Source organism: Petromyzon marinus, unplaced genomic scaffold (genome assembly GCF_048934315.1).
Source record: "Petromyzon marinus isolate PM22_M1 ecotype Great Lakes invasive population unplaced genomic scaffold, UKy_Petmar_22M1.pri1.0 PM_G_Scaffold_15, whole genome shotgun sequence".
NCBI lineage: Eukaryota > Metazoa > Chordata > Hyperoartia > Petromyzontiformes > Petromyzontidae > Petromyzon > Petromyzon marinus.
In genome coordinates this window covers 924,585-942,265 of record NW_027422706.1, presented here as the reverse complement: position 1 = coordinate 942,265, position 17,681 = coordinate 924,585, and the positions used below count along the sequence as shown (strand labels likewise).

At 50.5% G+C, this 17,681-nt stretch overlaps 1 protein-coding gene across 1 annotated transcript; it reads right to left on the bottom strand.

Moving 5' to 3' along the window:
- Positions 1–2,009: 2,009 nt before the first annotated feature.
- Positions 2,010–7,999, bottom strand: LOC142910739 (uncharacterized). The gene is made up of 2 exons (XM_076060133.1): positions 7,339–7,999; positions 2,010–4,304 (listed from the first exon to the last, which is right to left on the bottom strand). Exons 1-2 carry the CDS (start codon positions 7,993–7,995, stop codon positions 4,014–4,016), a joined length of 948 nt encoding a protein of 315 aa, XP_075916248.1. The 5' UTR covers positions 7,996–7,999; the 3' UTR covers positions 2,010–4,013.
- Between the last annotated feature and the right edge of the window lie 9,682 nt (positions 8,000–17,681).

The following is a 17,681-nucleotide window of genomic DNA, read 5'->3' as shown; positions in this document are numbered from 1 at the left end:
TCAAAATCCAGGGCCCCGAACGGCAGCCCCGGCTGCCCCTGGCGATTGTTAACGTACAATCCTTTTCACTTCATTTGTAAAATTAAAGATTTTTTGTTAAACAATGGGCAGTGCCACCCGTTCCTGAGTTTGGTGTTTCTTGACTCCAGGGCGGTGCGGAGCGATCCTGAGAGACGTTGGCAGATGCTGAGATACACACCGCGTCGTCCTCTACCCTGTCCGTGCATCGATCCTGAGAGATGCTGAGACACGCACCGCGTCGCCCTATACCCTGACCGTGCATCGATCCTGAGAGACGCTGACAGATGCTGAGACACGCACCGCGTCGCCCTCTACCCTGACCGTGCATGTCTCGACATCTTAAGGAGTGAAAATAATTTCTAGCCAAGGGGGGGGGGGGGGTAGGACACCAGTTGGGGGGATGGTTTGACACACAAAGGACGTAGATTTATTTATCCCACATATGCACAAAGTCTTAACAGCTGCAAAAAAACTGTCAATTTGTAATGAACGCCTTTTCAAAGGAGAAGTTTTTCATCAGCAAAGAAATGTCCATAATACAGGTTAACTCTCCAATGAGTGACACTTTTTGACAATACATTCAATGTGTATGTATTATACAGTTTTTCAGTACAAACAATGTTAGAAATAACAATTTTTTTTGGTGTGACATCAAACGTGCAGTGTGCAAATGTGTGACCGTGTGCGTCTATGGATGTCCTTTGTGGTTTCACTTCACGTGGCCTCAACGTGCACATAGCCTGGCACAAGCGCCGTGGTGACGTCACTGCCACTTAGTGGCGAATGGCGGTTCTTGTTGTTGTTGTGTTCTTTGTTTGTACGCGTGGCTCTGGTTCTGTGTCTTTTGATGTCCTTGTCTGTGAGTGCAGAAATTGTGGCACTGTCGGATGTCATCGGTACCATAACGACCTCCCACAATGAGCAAACAGCAGCGATGGGGGAAACGTCGTGAACCAACCGCACTGCATCATCATACCTCGTGACGTTATGCCCTGTGGCAGCTTGTCATTACACTTTGGCTGGGGCCTAGACTTTGACTCAACATTGACAGAAATTATTTACAGTGCGTATTTTTATTCTTGGTTCTTTCGGTAAAGTCACCACGTAGAAGGGAAACAATAAAATAATAAAAATCTAAAACAATAAAATGTATCACGACGTTTCGACTGCAACACAAGAAGCAATCATCATCAGGTGTGAAAACCACAGGAATAAATTTGAAAACCACAGCAAGAAAATTTAAAATTTGAAAACCACAGCAAGAAAATTTAAAATTGTTCTTGCTGTGGTTTTCACACCTGATGATGATTGCTTCTTGTGTTGCAGTCGAAACGTCGTGAGAATTTTATTGTTTGATATTTTTATTATTTTATTGTTTCCCTTCTACATGGTGACTTTACCGAAAGAACCAAGAATATGAATCCCTGCAGTCACGAAAGCTTTAAATCAAAATTTAATGCATATTTTGTTTTTCTGAACAAAAATACGAGCGTGTTGTGCGTTGAATCCTAGGGTCAGAGTCTATGCCACACGTGCAGTCTCAAGTTACCTATTGACAACTTTTACTCAGCCTACCCTGTCAAATCCCATCCATGTTCACTTTACTGGACTTCACCCAAGCTCGACTGCCAAGGTCTACACAAGTCTCACAATTTATCGATTAAATCGTTTTCGTGACTGCAGGGATTCATCTTCTTGGATTATTTCGGTAAAGTCACCACGTAGAAGGGAAATAATAAAATAAAAATAATATTTTATTATGTTTTATTTGTATTATTTACATAGAAGGGAATTAATAAAAACTAAATCATCTTTTATTATGTTTTATATGTATTACTTATGTAGAAGGGAAATAATAAAATAATAATATTTTATTATTTTTTATTTGTATTACTTATGTAGAAGGGAAATAATAAAGTTAAAACAAAATAAAATATTTTTATCGTTTTATAAAATAATAAAAATAAAACAAAATAAAATAATATTTTATTACGTTTTATAAAGTAATAAAATATAATATTTTATAAAGTTGTATTTTTATTATTGTATTATTTCCCTTTAAGGTGACTGAAAGAACCCACAAGTAGTAGTAGTGGTCTAACAATATTCTATTGTTCACACATCCCACCTGACACAGGAGGTCCATGACTAACACCCTCAGGACGTAGCTGCAAGCCGTAACTGGCCCCGGTGCGCGTGTTGGACAATAGTAATAGGTTTTACCCTTTTAACTGGCACAAAAAACTGACACCTTTATACAAGGCATCATGTCTGCAATAACCACAACACAAGCAGTCAAAATGCAAACAAAAAGACAACTCTGATAATAATATGCACTGTCCTTGAATTTGATTGGTCCACACCCGAGACGGCTTTTCTTAGAGCCTAGTCTCCACTGATGTTGGACCAGAAGACGCCAAAAGCTGTACAACACCAGTGGAGACTAGGCTCTAAAGAAAGCCGTCTCGGGTGTGGACCAATCAAATTCAAGGACAGTGAATATTATTATCAGAGTTGTCTTTTTTGTTTGCATTTTGACTGCTTGTGTTGTGGTTATTGCAGACATGATGCCTTGAATAAAGGTGTCAGTTTTTTGTGCCAGTTAAATGGGTAGAACCTATTATTATATCTTGTTACTGGCAAAGGAGGTCTCATAGTGTTGGACAATCTTCCTTTCTCCTCGTTGTGCAAGCATGCCGATGTCTCCATCGCCAACAGCGGGACGGGAAGGGGTGGGACACAATGAGCAAGAGGTGGCGAGTTCCCACCGTCTCAACAAGAAGTGAATGTCACCCGTCGGGGGGGGGGGGGTTTGACGCCGCCACCTGAAAGTAACAACCGTAGCTGCTCGATCTTCTTTGGTCCTTTCGGTAAAGTCACCACCACGTAGAATGAGAATAAAATAATACATTGATAAAATAAAATAACACAGTAAAAATTCTCACGACGTTTCGGCCACAACACAAGCGGCCTTCATCAGGTGAAGGGACGAGACTGTCTGGAGGACAGCGCTGCAGTGAACACGAGGACAGCGCTGGAGCGAACACGTGTTCGCTCCAGCACTGTCCTCCAGACAGTCTCGTCCCTTCACCTGATGAAGGCCGCTTGTGTTGTGGCCGAAACGTCGTGAGAATATTATTGTGTTATTTTATCAATTTATTATCCTTGCAGTCACGAAAGCTTTAAATCGACAATTTAACTGTAGCTCGAGTTTCATCATCTCGCTCGCTACAAAACCAAACATGCGCTCGTTCTCATCTCTGAATGCGTCGTTTCTTGAATTGCATCATTTCTGCTGTTGCTGCTGCTTGAAATAGAATGGGCTAATGGAGGTTAAGGGGAGGCAGAGTGTGGAACGAGTCGTAATGGGGAATCATGGGAAAAGTGGCACGCTTGGGTCTCCTGTTAACGTCTTTTTCTGAAATAAAGTGGTTGAAATATTTTAAAAATTACCTTTGAAAAATTGACTACACGGGTAAGAAATACACTGCTAGGTGTTTGAGTAGAGTGCAACAATGGTTATTGCTACACTGCCACCCACAAGGTCAGCACAACAGCCTATAGCACGCCCATGTGTGGTGGACGTCTGCCCAAGATCCAGGCCGAGGCCTGCTTCACTTGCGAGATCGGGCACATTCCGGGGTCATCTAAATACCCAACTCTATGCGGTACACCGTCACACCGAAACCCTATCAGACCGTACCCACACCACGAAGCACACTGCCCGACACCATTACACAACACCGCACCAACATCGCACGACACCACAATGCCGTGCCACCGCAACGGGGCGTTTCACAACAATTTGTGAGCTCCGCCAACACTCGTTTGAGATTATTACAACGATAAGCCCTGTTAAAATTAAACATTGCGTTTTACCAACCTGTCCACGTGACGCGACCGGAACCGCTGACTTACCTGTGACCGAGGGACACGTCTTCACGTTAACGTGCGCTTACTTACAACGTTACCAACGGACAATCTCCACGCAGTCATCGACCCCGGGAAGCCCGCAGGTTGACAAAGTGCCGTCGAAGCAACTCCATGGACGCCTGCCGCTCCCTCTGCAGCTCGTCGCGCGTCCACCAGAGTCCGGCCTGCAGTTCAGCCAGCGCGCATTTGTAGCGCAGCCCCATCTTCCCGTGCAGGGCCTCCTCCTTCAGCAAAGACTCCTGAGACTTCACTTCCTGTTCCAGCGCCCTCAGCTGCTGCCGCTGCCGCAGCCACGCCGAGTGAAGGTCCCTGCGGCACCGTGACGCCTGGCGCTGGGTTGCACTCACAACCTTCACAAGCAAACACAACCTGCGTTACAATCTCAACCTTCACAAGCAAACAACCTGGGTTACACTCACAACCTTCACAAGCAAACACAACCTGCGTTACACTCACAACCTTCACAAGCTAACAACCTGGGTTACACTCACAACCTTCACAAGCAAACACAACCTGCACTACACTCACAACCTTCACAAGCAAACACAACCTGCGTTACACTCACAACCTTCACAAGCAAACACAACCTGCGTTACACTCACAACCTTCACTAGCAAAACACAACCTGCACTACACTCACAACCTTCACAAGCAAACACAACCTGCGTTACACTCACAACCTTCACAAGCAAACACAACCCGCGTTACACTCGCAACCTTCACAAGCAAACACAACCTGCGTCACACTCACAACCTTCACAAGCAAACACAACCCGCGTTACACTCGCAACCTTCACAAGCAAACACAACCTGCGTCACACTCACAACCTTCACAAGCAAACACAACCTGCGTTACACTCACAACCTTCACAAGCAAACACAACCTGCGTTACACTCACAACCTTCACAAGCAAACACAACCCGCGTTACACTCACAACCTTCACAAGCAAACACAACCTGCGTTACACTCACAACCTTCACAAGCAAACACAACCCGCGTTACACTCGCAACCTTCACAAGCAAACACAACCCGCGTTACACTCACAACCTTCACAAGCAAACACAACCTGCGTTACACTCACAACCTTTACAAGCAAACACAACCTGCGTTACACTCACAACCTTCACAAGCAAACAACCTGCGTTACACTCACAACCTTCACAAGCAAACACAACCCGCGTTACACTCACAACCTTCACAAGCAAACACAACCCGCGTTACACTCACAACCTTCACAAGCAAACACAACCTGCGTTACACTCACAACCTTCACAAGCAAACACAACCCGCGTTACACTCACAACCTTCACAAGCAAACACAACCCACGTTACACTCACAACCTTCACAAGCAAACACAACCTGCACTACACTCACAACCTTCACAAGCAAACACAACCCGTGTTACACTCACAACCTTCACAAGCAAACACAACCTGCGTTACACTCACAACCTTCACAAGCAAACACAACCTGCACTACACTCACAACCTTCACAAGCAAACACAACCTGCGTTACACTCGCAACCTTCACAAGCAAACACAACCTGCGTTACACTCACAACCTTCACAAGCAAACACAACCCGCGTTACACTCACAACCTTCACAAGCAAACACAACCCGCGTTACACTCGCAACCTTCACAAGCAAGCAACCTTGCGTTACAGTTGTGAGCAGATTAACGCGAAAATTCCCCAAGCATTAACGTTTGCAAACCAACCTATGTTGATGCTTTGAGATACTAACCTTCACTAAGTATGTTTTATATTCTGATTCGCACGGTTGCCTACGCACGGCGCAAAAGACGTTCAACATACTTATATATAAAATAATTTTCCCTTATTTAACCTTACTTCAGTATACAGGGCCTCTTCTACTTACACACGAGTTAGGTTCCAGAGGTCTGTTCGTAAGTCGATTTGTTCGAAAGTCCAACTTTACTCCTGTCTATTCCCAACGTGTTGTACGGCGTGTACACTCAACACGGGGAATGGGTTTACAAGTTGTGTAATCTCCTGTAGATGTAGATGCCAACTTGGGAGTTTGAACTTACGAATCTCGGTCCGAACAGGCCGACTGGACATACGGACAGGGGTTTGTTCGTATCGCTGAAAGTTCGTAAGTCGAATGTTTGTAAGTAGAGGAGTCCCCGGATACCACGATGTTAATTACGTGCGTGAAATAGCGTTCAGCAAAGCCCCCCACACTGAGTCTGGAGACTTTTTCTGGAGCGTGCCGCTTTGCAATTCTTCTTTGCCGACACCAACAAGTGTTTGGGCTCCGTGTGGGGAAACAAAAATGACAGCACCCAGAGAAACCCCACAAATACAAAAGTGTCACACTAAACACCACCATATTCTGAACCGCTGAAGGTTTTAAAATTCAAGTACTAACCGTGTTCGCCCCTCCTTAGCCTCTGAGATCCGATGAGATCAGGTACATTTAGTGTGATTTGGTAACAGGCAGAATTTTTATTTTTTTTACGGAAATTAAATGCACGCAAAGCCCTTCGTCAATCTACTGGTAGATGAGGCCCTGTCCACGCCACGGAGTTCGTGCGGGGTTATTTGACCATACTTCGCAAGAATGGTCAACGAGACTTTCTGAAGGCGAGGAGCATGGACGTGGGATGCAGCGAGCAGCCCCGCCGTGAGTCCTTGGCACAATCCACACTCAACCCGCTTAGCTTCTTAGATATGACAAAATCAGGCGCATTATGGGCATATTCAGTCACACGTCATACTTAGACCATTCAGTTCCATCAAAACACATCGGGCGAGGAGAGAGCAATGCGATAGATCAGGGGTCACCAAACTTTTTTCACAGCGGGCCGGATAACTGATAGAATGACGAGCGCGGGCCGCAAAATCATTCTGTTCAATACTTGGGGGCGGGAAAGATGCGTTTGTGTTGCCATGGAAACCACGGTAACGTGTTGCCATGACGTTGCCATGGAAACCATGGTAACGTGTTGCCATGACGTTGCCATGGAAACCATGGTAACGTTTTGCCATGACGTTGCCCTGGGAACCATGGTAACGTCAGAGCGTAGGCGGAGCTACCACGAGCCGGGGAAGGACTTGGGATGGCGCGAAATAAGCAAACATTACAATAAACAAGAACTTCTAGATACAATCATTTAAAATTTAAAATATTAAATTTAAGGCACATAGCAGTAAGGTCTCCGCACGCGTGAAGATCTCCCAGTATTCTAAACATAATATTTAAATTGTATCACAACGTCTCGTGTTCCATACGTTTTATCAACCAAATTCAAGTACCGTCGGCGGGCCTGATGGACTGACGTCGCGGGCCGGATCCGGCCCGTGGCCCATAGTTTGGTGACCCCCGCGATAGATGACGTTACCGTGCTTCCTCTCACCTCCTGCAGGGCTCCAAGCGACTTCTCTAGCTGCTGCACCTGACGCTCGAGCCTCCGGCAGCGCGTCGCCCGCCCGTCCGCCTCCTGCCGAGCGGCCAAACCCACCCTCAGATCGTTCTGCAGGCGCTCGCAGCGAGCCCTCGGCTCGCCCCTGGCCGCTTCCGACGCGCTCGGCGCGGGCTTCGGCCCGCGAACCCGCGCCGCGTCGTCGTCCTTCCTCCTCCCTCCGCCGTCCCGCCTCAAGGCGGCCGCGTCCTCCTCGCCCCGCCAGCGCCTCGCCCCCGTCGCCAGCTCCTCGACGCCCACGCCGCCCGCGCGCCTCTCCGGCTCGCGAGGGGACCCCACGAAGTCGTCTCGCGCGGCACCGGCGGCGGCTCCCTCGGGGTACTCGCGGCCAACGACGACGCCGGTGCCGCGTTCCGGCCGGGCTCCACGCGCCGCCGCCGCCTCCGCCGCCGCCTGTTCTCCGGACACGGTGCCGTCAACATCCTTCGGGCGCCGCGCTCGGCCCTGGCGAGCCTGTTTCCCCGCCGCCGGCAAAGTCGGCGGCCCGCCGCCGCCGAGGAGGCCGTCCGAGGTGCAGGCGTGCCCGGCGGGGAACAGGTCTTCTCCCGCCCAGTGGTTCAGGCGGCGTCTCGCAGTGCGAGGGACATTCATGGTCACGGGACCTGATTTGGGAAAGGCAAATGGGACCTCTCGTCAGTCGGCTCGTTCGGCTCAAAGTTGACGGTGGGTCACACTGTCCCTTAAAAGGCAAACAAAAAAAAACCACGACCATTTCATTCCCTTCAACGTGACTTTACCGAAAGAGCCAAGAATATGAATTACTGCAGTCACGAAAGCTTTAAATCAAAATAACAACCTCGGCGCGTTTTGTATTAAAACTGGCGGCAACGCTTTTGCGGTATTCGAGTCGCAACTTCCAGATGACGACGGCAAGCGACGCGCTCCGGACTGCGCTTCTGCGGCCGTCTGGAACGCTCTTCCCTTCCGACGTCAGGAAGCCACCGGAGCTATGCCACTTGTTAATTCATCTCGATTGACAAACTCGTTTCTCTAGTTCTAGATTTGAAGCTTTCGTGACTGCAAGGATCCATACTCTTTGGTTCTATTCGGTAAAGTCACGTAGGTAAAAAATAAAACAAAAATCACGACGTTTCGGCCACAACACAAGTGGCCTTCATCAGGTGAAGGGACCAGACTGTCTCGAAGACTTTCACTCCAGCGCAGTCTTCGAGACAGCCTGGTCCCTTCACCTGATGAAGGCCGCTTGTGTTGTGGCTGAAACGTCGTGATTTTTGTTGTTTTATTTTTTACCTACGTGACTTTACCGAATAGAACCGAGTATCATTTCTTTAGAAGTGCTTCTGCTGTGTCTAGCTTGTTTGTCCTTCCTCCCACCCCCGCACCTCCGATTATCGCGGTTGGCTACGTACGGTGCAAAAGAAGTTCAACGTAGACGTGCGGTCGATCATCGATAATGATATTCCGACAGCTTCGTGGGGCGTGTGGATGCGCCGGATTTTAAATACCGACGGATAATCACTGTGCACGGACTGTACTCACTGTGCCCGGACTGGACTCACTGTGCACGGACTGGACTCATTATGCCCGGACTGTACTCACTGTGTCTGTGATGGACTCACTGTACCCAAACTGGACTCACTGTGCCTGGACTGGACTGACTGTGCCCGGACTGGACTCACTGTGTCTGTGATGGACTCACTGCGCCCGGACTGGACTCACTGTGCCCGGACTGGACTCGCTGTGTCTGTGATGGACTCACTGTGTCTGTGATGGACTCACTGTGCACGGACTGGACTCATTATGCCCGGACTGTACTCACTGTGTCTGTGATGGACTCACTGTGCACGGACTGGACTCATTATGCCCGGACTGTACTCACTTTGTCTGTGATGGACTCACTGTACCCAGACTGGACTCACTGTGCACGGACTGTACTCACTGTGCCCGGACTGTACTCACTGTGACTCTGATGGACTCACTGTACCCCGGACTGGACTCACTGTGCCTGGACTGGACTGACTGTGCCCGGACTGGACTCACTGTGTCTGTGATGGACTCACTGTGCCCGGACTGGACTCACTGTGCCCGGACTGGACTCGCTGTGTCTGTGATGGACTCACTGTGTCTGTGATGGACTCACTGTGCACGGACTGGACTCATTATGCCCGGACTGTACTCACTGTGTCTGTGATGGACTCACTGTACCCAGACTGGACTCACTGTGCACGGACTGTACTCACTGTGCCCGGACTGTACTCACTGTGACTCTGATGGACTCACTGTACCCCGGACTGGACTCACTGTGCCCGGACTGGACTCACTGTGTCTGTGATGGACTCACTGTGTCTGTGATGGACTCACTGTACCCGGACTGGACTCACTGTGTCTGTGATGGACTCACTGTGTCTGTGATGGACTCACTGTGTCTGTGATGGACTCACTGTGTCTGTGATGGACTCACTGTGTCTGTGATGGGCTCACTGTGTCTGTGATGGACTCGCTGTGTCTGTGATGGACTCACTGTGTCTGTGATGGACTCACTGTGTCTGTGATGGACTCACTGTGTCTGTGATGGACTCACTGTGTCTGTGATGGACTCATTGTACCCGGACTGGACTCACTGTACCCGGACTGGACTCACTGTGCAGGGACTGGACTCACTGTGCAGGGACTGGACTCACTGTGCACGGACTGAACTCACTGTGCCCCGGACTGGACTCACTGTGCCCCGGACTGGACTCACTGTACCCGGACTGGACTCACTGTGCCCGGACTGGACTCACTGTACACGGACTGGACTCGCTGTGCCCCGGACTGGACTCTCTGTACCCCGGACTGGACTCTCTGTACCTGGACGTGGTTTCGTGGTTTTGGTTTTGCCGGGAAACGCGCTGAGCTGACGCTTGCCGTCGCAAGCCAATCGCCGCATCGATTCCTCGACATCTAAAGTCGGCGCGATTCCTCCCCGTCGAATCCTGCTTGATGAGAAATCGACCAATCGCCGAAGAGATTCTACGTCCCGCACGCGGCGATTTACGACCGTCGCTGAATCGACCGTCGCGATTCCATGAGGCGACTCCGACCTCCGCCGACTACGTGGCCCACGGGCGAGGCGGCCGCCGCTTTCCTGGTGGCCACGGGGAGCAGCAGGAGGGCCTGGGTCATGCGCCAGGGAGGCTGGATGAGACACGGGCTGTGGACACGTGACACCACCTGCTGTGGACACGTGACACCTGCTGCTGTGGACACGTGACACCTGCTGTGGACACGTGACACCACCTGCTGTGGACACGTGCCACCTGCTGTGGACACGTGACACCACCTGCTCTGAACACGTGCCACCTGCTGTGGACACGTGACACCACCTGCTGTGGACACGTGCCACCTGCTGTGGACACGTGCCACCTGCTGCTGGTGGTGCACACACAGAGACACACACACAGAGACACACACACACAGACAGACACACACAGACACACACACACAGACACACACACACACAGAGACACACACAGAGACACACAGACACAACACACACAGAGACACACAACAACAACAACCGCAATTCGCCACTAAGTGGCGGTGACGTCACCACGACGCTTGTGCCAGGCTATGTGCACCCTGAGGCCACGTGAAGTGTCGAACGCCCGCTGGCAGGAGGTCACGGGGCAGACCCAGGTGCCACGGGTCGACTGACTGAGATGACTGGCTGATGCACCACCTGTGCCCCCTACTGTGCCAACCTGCTGTGCTTTAGCCACCCGGCGCTCCGCTCGTTGTTCTGAGCGTCGCTCCTCCGCCCTCCGTTGTTGTTGGAGGGCGACTACCTCCAACTGCCCAGTAGCATCCTTCACAAGCCTCCTCCACAGAGGCCGATCTTGACACCGCTGGTACCAGTCATCGGCAAGTCCACTCAGCTCCACGTCCTCCTGTACCACATCACTCCATCTCTTCTCTAGCCCGTGCCATGCCCGCTTTGCCCCCTCAATCCGGCCGAACAAAAGCTGTTTCGGCATGCGGTGGCTGGGCATGCGGGCTACATGACCCAGCCATTGCAGCCTTGCCCGCCGGAAGAGCTCACCGATGGGACCTTGCCCAGATCTTTCAAGGATTTGTGAGCTCCTCACACAATCCAGTCTGGTTAAACCCAGGATGGATCGTAGGCAGGCCAGCCTAAATGTTTCTAACCGGCGAAGATGTTCCATTAGGGGGGTCCACGTTTCGCAAGCGTAGAGAAGGGAGGGAATGACCATGGCCGAGAAAACCTGAAGCTTAGTGCGGAGCGACAGACCAGGTAGCTTCCACACAGCGTTACGCTACCGATGAAAAGATATTGCCGCTCGACTGATTCGGAGTGAGACCTCTGCTGTTAAACTGGAGCCAGTCATAAGCACACTGCCCAGGTATGGGAAACTCTCCACTCTCTCCACAACTGCCCCATCACCGATCGGGAGTTGTGCGGGTGGAGTGTCCGATGGTACAAAATACCCAGGCAGGTGCTTAGTTTTGGTGGGGCTGATGGTAAGGCCCCACCTCTTAGTGGCACGCTCCAGTCTCAGCAGCAGCGTCTCCAACTCCTCCTCTGACTGAGCAGCTATTACCAAATCATCAGCATACATAACGTGGTTGAGCAATAGGGAGCCATCCCTTGACCGCACCCGGGCATCGATCAGCCTCCCATTATATCTGTACCATATGGAGATTCCCCCGGTACAGCTATTGAAGGCTTCACGAACTACGTGGTCAAAATAGATGTTAAATAATGTGGGAGCCAGAGGACATCCCTGTCGCACCCCAAGGTGTACAGGGAATGGCTCTGACTCCCGGCCACATAGTTTTACCCGGGCCTGCTCACCATCATGAAGGTCCTTAATGATCGTGAGCAGAGGGTCAGGTACTCCAAAAGCACGAAGAACGACCCAGAGCCCAGGCCTACTGATGGTATCATAGGCCTTCACCAGGTCAATAAAGCAGAGATGTAGGTCTTGTTGGAATTCCCTACACCTCTGCTGTAGCAGACGGACAGAAAATATGGCATCTGTGCAGGACCGCCCCATCCTGAAACCGCATTGGGGCTCCGCAAGCCTCTCCTCAGCGTGCCTGGCAAGGCGATGCTGAATAATCCTTGCCAGGACCTTTCCTGGCACACTGAGGAGTGAGATGCCCCTCTAGTTGTTACAGTTTGTGCGGTCCCCCTTCTTAAAAAGGGGGACCACCAGGGCATCCTTCCAATCCTGCGGAACCCGTCCAGTGGTCCAGACTGTTGTTATGATGTCATATAGGGCAGTCTGTGCACAAACGCCACCCTCCCTCAGCATTTCGCTTGGGAGATCATCTCTGCCCGCTGTCTTTCCTGGTCTCAGACTCCGGATCGCCTTCAGTACTTCCTCAACAGATGGCACCTCAGCCAGCCACTCACAGGGGGTGACTTCTTCCAATATTTGAGGCACCGCAGCCTCAGCAGGGTCATCCTCACTTTGTGCCACGATGTTTTCCTGGCTGAGGGATTTTCCCTCCCCCAGGACCTCACAGAAATGCTCAGCAAATCTGCAAACCTGTTCCTGGGGGTCGGAGATTGGATCACCGTTTTTTCCCCTAATGATGGTAATAGGTGTGGCGCTGCAGGTTACTTTTTTGATGGAGTTAAATAGAGATTTGTGATCACGGGCCACTGAGGCAGACTCCATCTCCTCAGCAACCCGCGACCACCACCCATCCTTGCAGCGCCTCACGGCTCTCCGAACCTCCGAGCGAAGGCTGCGGTAAGCCTCATTCTCTGACGTGGGATTCTGTAGCCGATGGCAGTGGGCCTGTCGCTTTTTCTCAACCATCCTGAACACCTCCTCTGTCAGCCAGGGGCTCTGGGGAGGTCTGGACCGTGTACCCAAAGCAGCCATTGCAGCTGCATGAGTCACAGTCCTAAACCTCGCCCATTTACCCTCGACATCAGGAGGAGTCAGGGACGATGCCAATCCCAGCCGCAAGCGATGATGAAATTCTCGCTTGCAACTTTCATCAGATAACTGAGACCAGGCCACTTTAGGTCGGAATGGGGTCCTGGGTGTACACCCACCACCGGAGTGGAAGAATGGCAGGCGCATCTTACAGATGACTAGTCGATGGTCAGAGGGCAGATCAGCTCCACGGTAGGTCCTGGTGTCAAGGACATGGGCTCGCATCCGCTGGTCCGTCACTATGTAGTCCAGCACACACACACAGAGACACACACACAGACAACACACAGAGACACACACACACACAGATACACACAGACACACACACAGACAGAGACACACACACAGATACACACACAGAGACACAGACAGAGACACACACAGAGACACAGACACAACACAAACGTCTCCCCGTGTAGTCTCCCTGACGGGCTGCGTGAGGCTGACAGACACACACAGACACACACACAGACACACACACAGAGACACACACACACATAGAGACAGACACACACAACACACACACAGAGACACACACACAGAGACACACAGAGACACACAACACACACACAGAGACACACACACACAGAGACACACACAGAGACACACACACAGAGACACACACACAGAGACACACACACACAGAGACATACACACAGAGACACACAGACACACACAGAGAAACACAGAGACACACAGAGACAGACACACACAGACACACAGACAGAGACACACACAGATACACACAGAGACAGACACACACACAGACAGACACAACACAGAGACACACACACAGAGACACACACACAGAGACACACACAGAGACACACACACAGAGACACACACACAGAGACACAGAGACACACACAGAGACACAGACACACACACAGAGACACACACACACAGACACACACACAGAGACACACAGAGACACACACACACAGAGACACACACAGACACAACACAAATGTCTCCCCATGTAGCCTCCCTGACGGGCTGCGTGAGGCTGACAGAGCCCGCGCGTCTTTGTGGGCCTCAGGCTGTGAGGGCGAGAGGTCGGCTCCACACTCTCACTCACCGCCCTCCTTGTTGTGTCGCCCGCTCTCGTTCACGTTTTTGTTTTATTATAGTCGTAGTTGTTGTTGATATTACAGTATTAGTTATTATAGCAGTTCATGTTTTTACTATTGTAATTGTTTATATTATTGCTGTTGTAAGTTGTTGATGTTATTATTAGTGTTATAGTTATGATTGTAGATGTTGTTGTTATTATAGTAGTTATACTTATGATTATAGATGTTGTGGTGGTGGTTGTTAGTCTCCTCAGAACACACAGCCGCCTTCTCCCGCCAAAACGCGACACTTTGGTGGTGGAGGGAGAGGGTCGTGTGGGCGAAACCAACACGGGCAGCGGGCGAGGGAGGGGTGAATGTAACCGGCGAACTTAAATTGTTTTAATTTAGGGGGGTACACAGCAAACTCCACCTTTCACTAACGCCAGCGAGCCCCTCTTGTGCTTCTTGTCGCTAAGGATGAAATAATTAAACATCAAACAAATTCGCTACATTTATTCAGCGCGTCTTGAGTTTTGATGCTTTTCATCCCCCTCCCCCTCTTCCGGGCTATGCTTGGTATAGTCTGAAAGGCAGCAGCGCCTTATCTAGTCTATGCTATTTACCATGGGCCTTAATCCGGGCTATGAAATAAAGTTCAATGTCGCGCGTACAATGGAGCTGACCAATTAAAAAACACCCACAAAATGTCAACACCTCGTGACTCGTGCGGGGGGGGGGGGGCATCTTGGTAAGGGAGAAGCCACCACACCCCCCCTACCCAAGATGACCGCCCACACGTTGTTTGGTTGTTGGGGAGAACCTCTGATAACCAATAGCGACTATTAGGCGACTATTCACACTCGACTATTGCGGAGCTGTAGAAGCCCATCACGGTTTTACCCCGTCGTGGTCTTTGCGCAGGCAAAGTGAGTTCTCAGGCCCGTACGGGCGTACAGCCGTTTCAATACGGGCAAACAACAATACAAATCCGTGTCGATTTGTTTGTGTTTCTTCCTTGTGATGGGACTTTGTAGGATTAACGTTGAGATTTATAAGGGGCACGGGGTGATCAGTAAGGTCTGAATTGGTCTGTAATAAGGTAGGGCACTGATAAGAGGTTGACAGCTGTGTAGTGTATAGTGTAGTATAATGTATAGGATGAACGTTGAGATTTATAAGGGGCACGGGGTGATCGACAAGGTCTGAATTGGTCTGTAATAAGGCAGAGCGCCGATAAGGGGTTGACAGCTGTGTAGTGTATAGTGTAGTATAATGTATAGGATGAACGTTGAGATTTATAAGGGGCACGGGGTGATCAGTAAGGTCTGAGTTGGTCTGTAATAAGGTAGGGCACTGATAAGTGGTTGAGAGTTATGCTACTGACACTAACGGTATGACTATGCATACGTAGCCATTCAGAGTGTTCAACGTCGGCCTGGGTGCTGCGGTCGTCCAGGCGGGCACCGTTCTGGCCCACGCAGTGGCCGCGTGTCGTGGGGAGGCCGGCGAGGCGACCACAGATGTCTCGTGGCCACAGTGAAGCGGAGGAGTGAGCCGGACGAATCATGGATGGGCGCGCTGCGCTGCAAGAATTCCGATTTTATCCGGCGAGCGGCGGGGCGAATTTTCAAAACATTTTCAGTCAGGGTAAATATGACACTTTTGCCGCACGTCCCTGATGGCAGCACCGCATTGACACGGGCAACGCCGCTTCCGTTCGCCAGAATTCACACGGGCTTAGTCGTCAGGAGGAGGACCACGTTCGCCACTGCGGTCGACGAGGGGAGCTCTCGTTGTTCCCGTTAAGAAACACGATGGGAGTCTGCGGCTTCGCGCGGATTTCCACCAATTGAACAAGGTCTCCGTGGCAGATGTACACCCGCTCCCACGGATGGACGATTCATTGGATGCCCTGTCGGCCGTGTGGGTTTTCTACCACACTTGACTTGTCGTCGGGGTGTTGGCAATTGCCTCTTGATGAGAGCTCTAAACCAAATCCTGTGTTCTGAACACCTCGGGTTCTAAATTTTGATTTAAAGCTTTCGTGACTGCAGTAATTCATATTCTTAGCTCTTTCGGTAAAGTCACCACGTTGAAGGGAAACAATGAAACAATAATATATAAAACAATAAAAATGCTCACGACGTTTCGACCATAACACAAACGGTCGTCATCAGTTTGTGTTATGGTCGAAACGTCGTGAGAATTTTTATTGTTTTATATATATTTTATTATTTTATTGTTTCCCTTCAACGTGGTGACTTTACCGAAAGAGCTAAGAACACCTCGGGCTCTGTTCCAGTTTAATTGTCTCCTGATGGGACTCCACTCGGCTCCGGTCACGTTCCAGCGACTCACGCAGCTGGTCCTAGCAGGCCTCCAATGGGACTCCCGCCTCGTTTATTTGGACGACGTGATCGTCTTCGGACGCACGTTCCAGGAGCAGCTGCAGCGGCCGCGATCGGTGTTTGTTCAAAGTTCGGGCGGCCAATCTTACGTTTAAACCACAGTCAAGTGTCACCTTCTGCAGACATCGGTTCGCTACTTGGGGCGCATCGTCAGCGAGTCCGGGGATAGCCACGGACCCCAACAAAACTGCGTGCGTGCGCAACATGGCCAACCCCCACGTCGGTGGGTGACGTTTGCAGCTTTGTCGTATTACCGCCGCTTTGTGCCCAAATTTTGCAAAAATTGCAAAACCGCTCCATGCTCTCACTGCGAAAAGGCCAAAGATTTTGGTGGGGGGGGGGGGGGTGGAGGAGGAAACCGCATTTGTCGCGCTGTGGGACGGCCTCGTGACTGCTTTGTGACGTCATACACCAACGTGCATTGAGGCCCTTGTAAGGACTGCTTTGTGACGTCATACACCAACGTGCATTGAGTCCCTTGTAAGGACTGCTTTGTGATGTCATACACCAACGTGCATTGAGGCCCTTGTAAGGATTGCTTTGTGACGTCATACACCAACGTGCATTGAGGCCCTTATAAGGACTGCTTTGTGACGTCATACACCAACATGCATTGAGGCCCTTGTAAGGACTGCTTTGTGACGTCATACACCAACGTGCATTGAGGCCCTTGTAAGGACTGCTTTGTGACGTCACACACCAATGTGCATTGAGGCCCTTGTAAGGACTGCTTTGTGACGTCATACACCAACGTGCATTGAGGCCCTTATAAGGACTGCTTTGTGACGTCATACACACAAACACACCACATCCGGGGGCTCGCTCTAATGAGTTGAAAAACATTCCAAGGGGCAATTCAGTGGCCCTGTATCTACACAAGTTTTTTGGGACGACCTCCG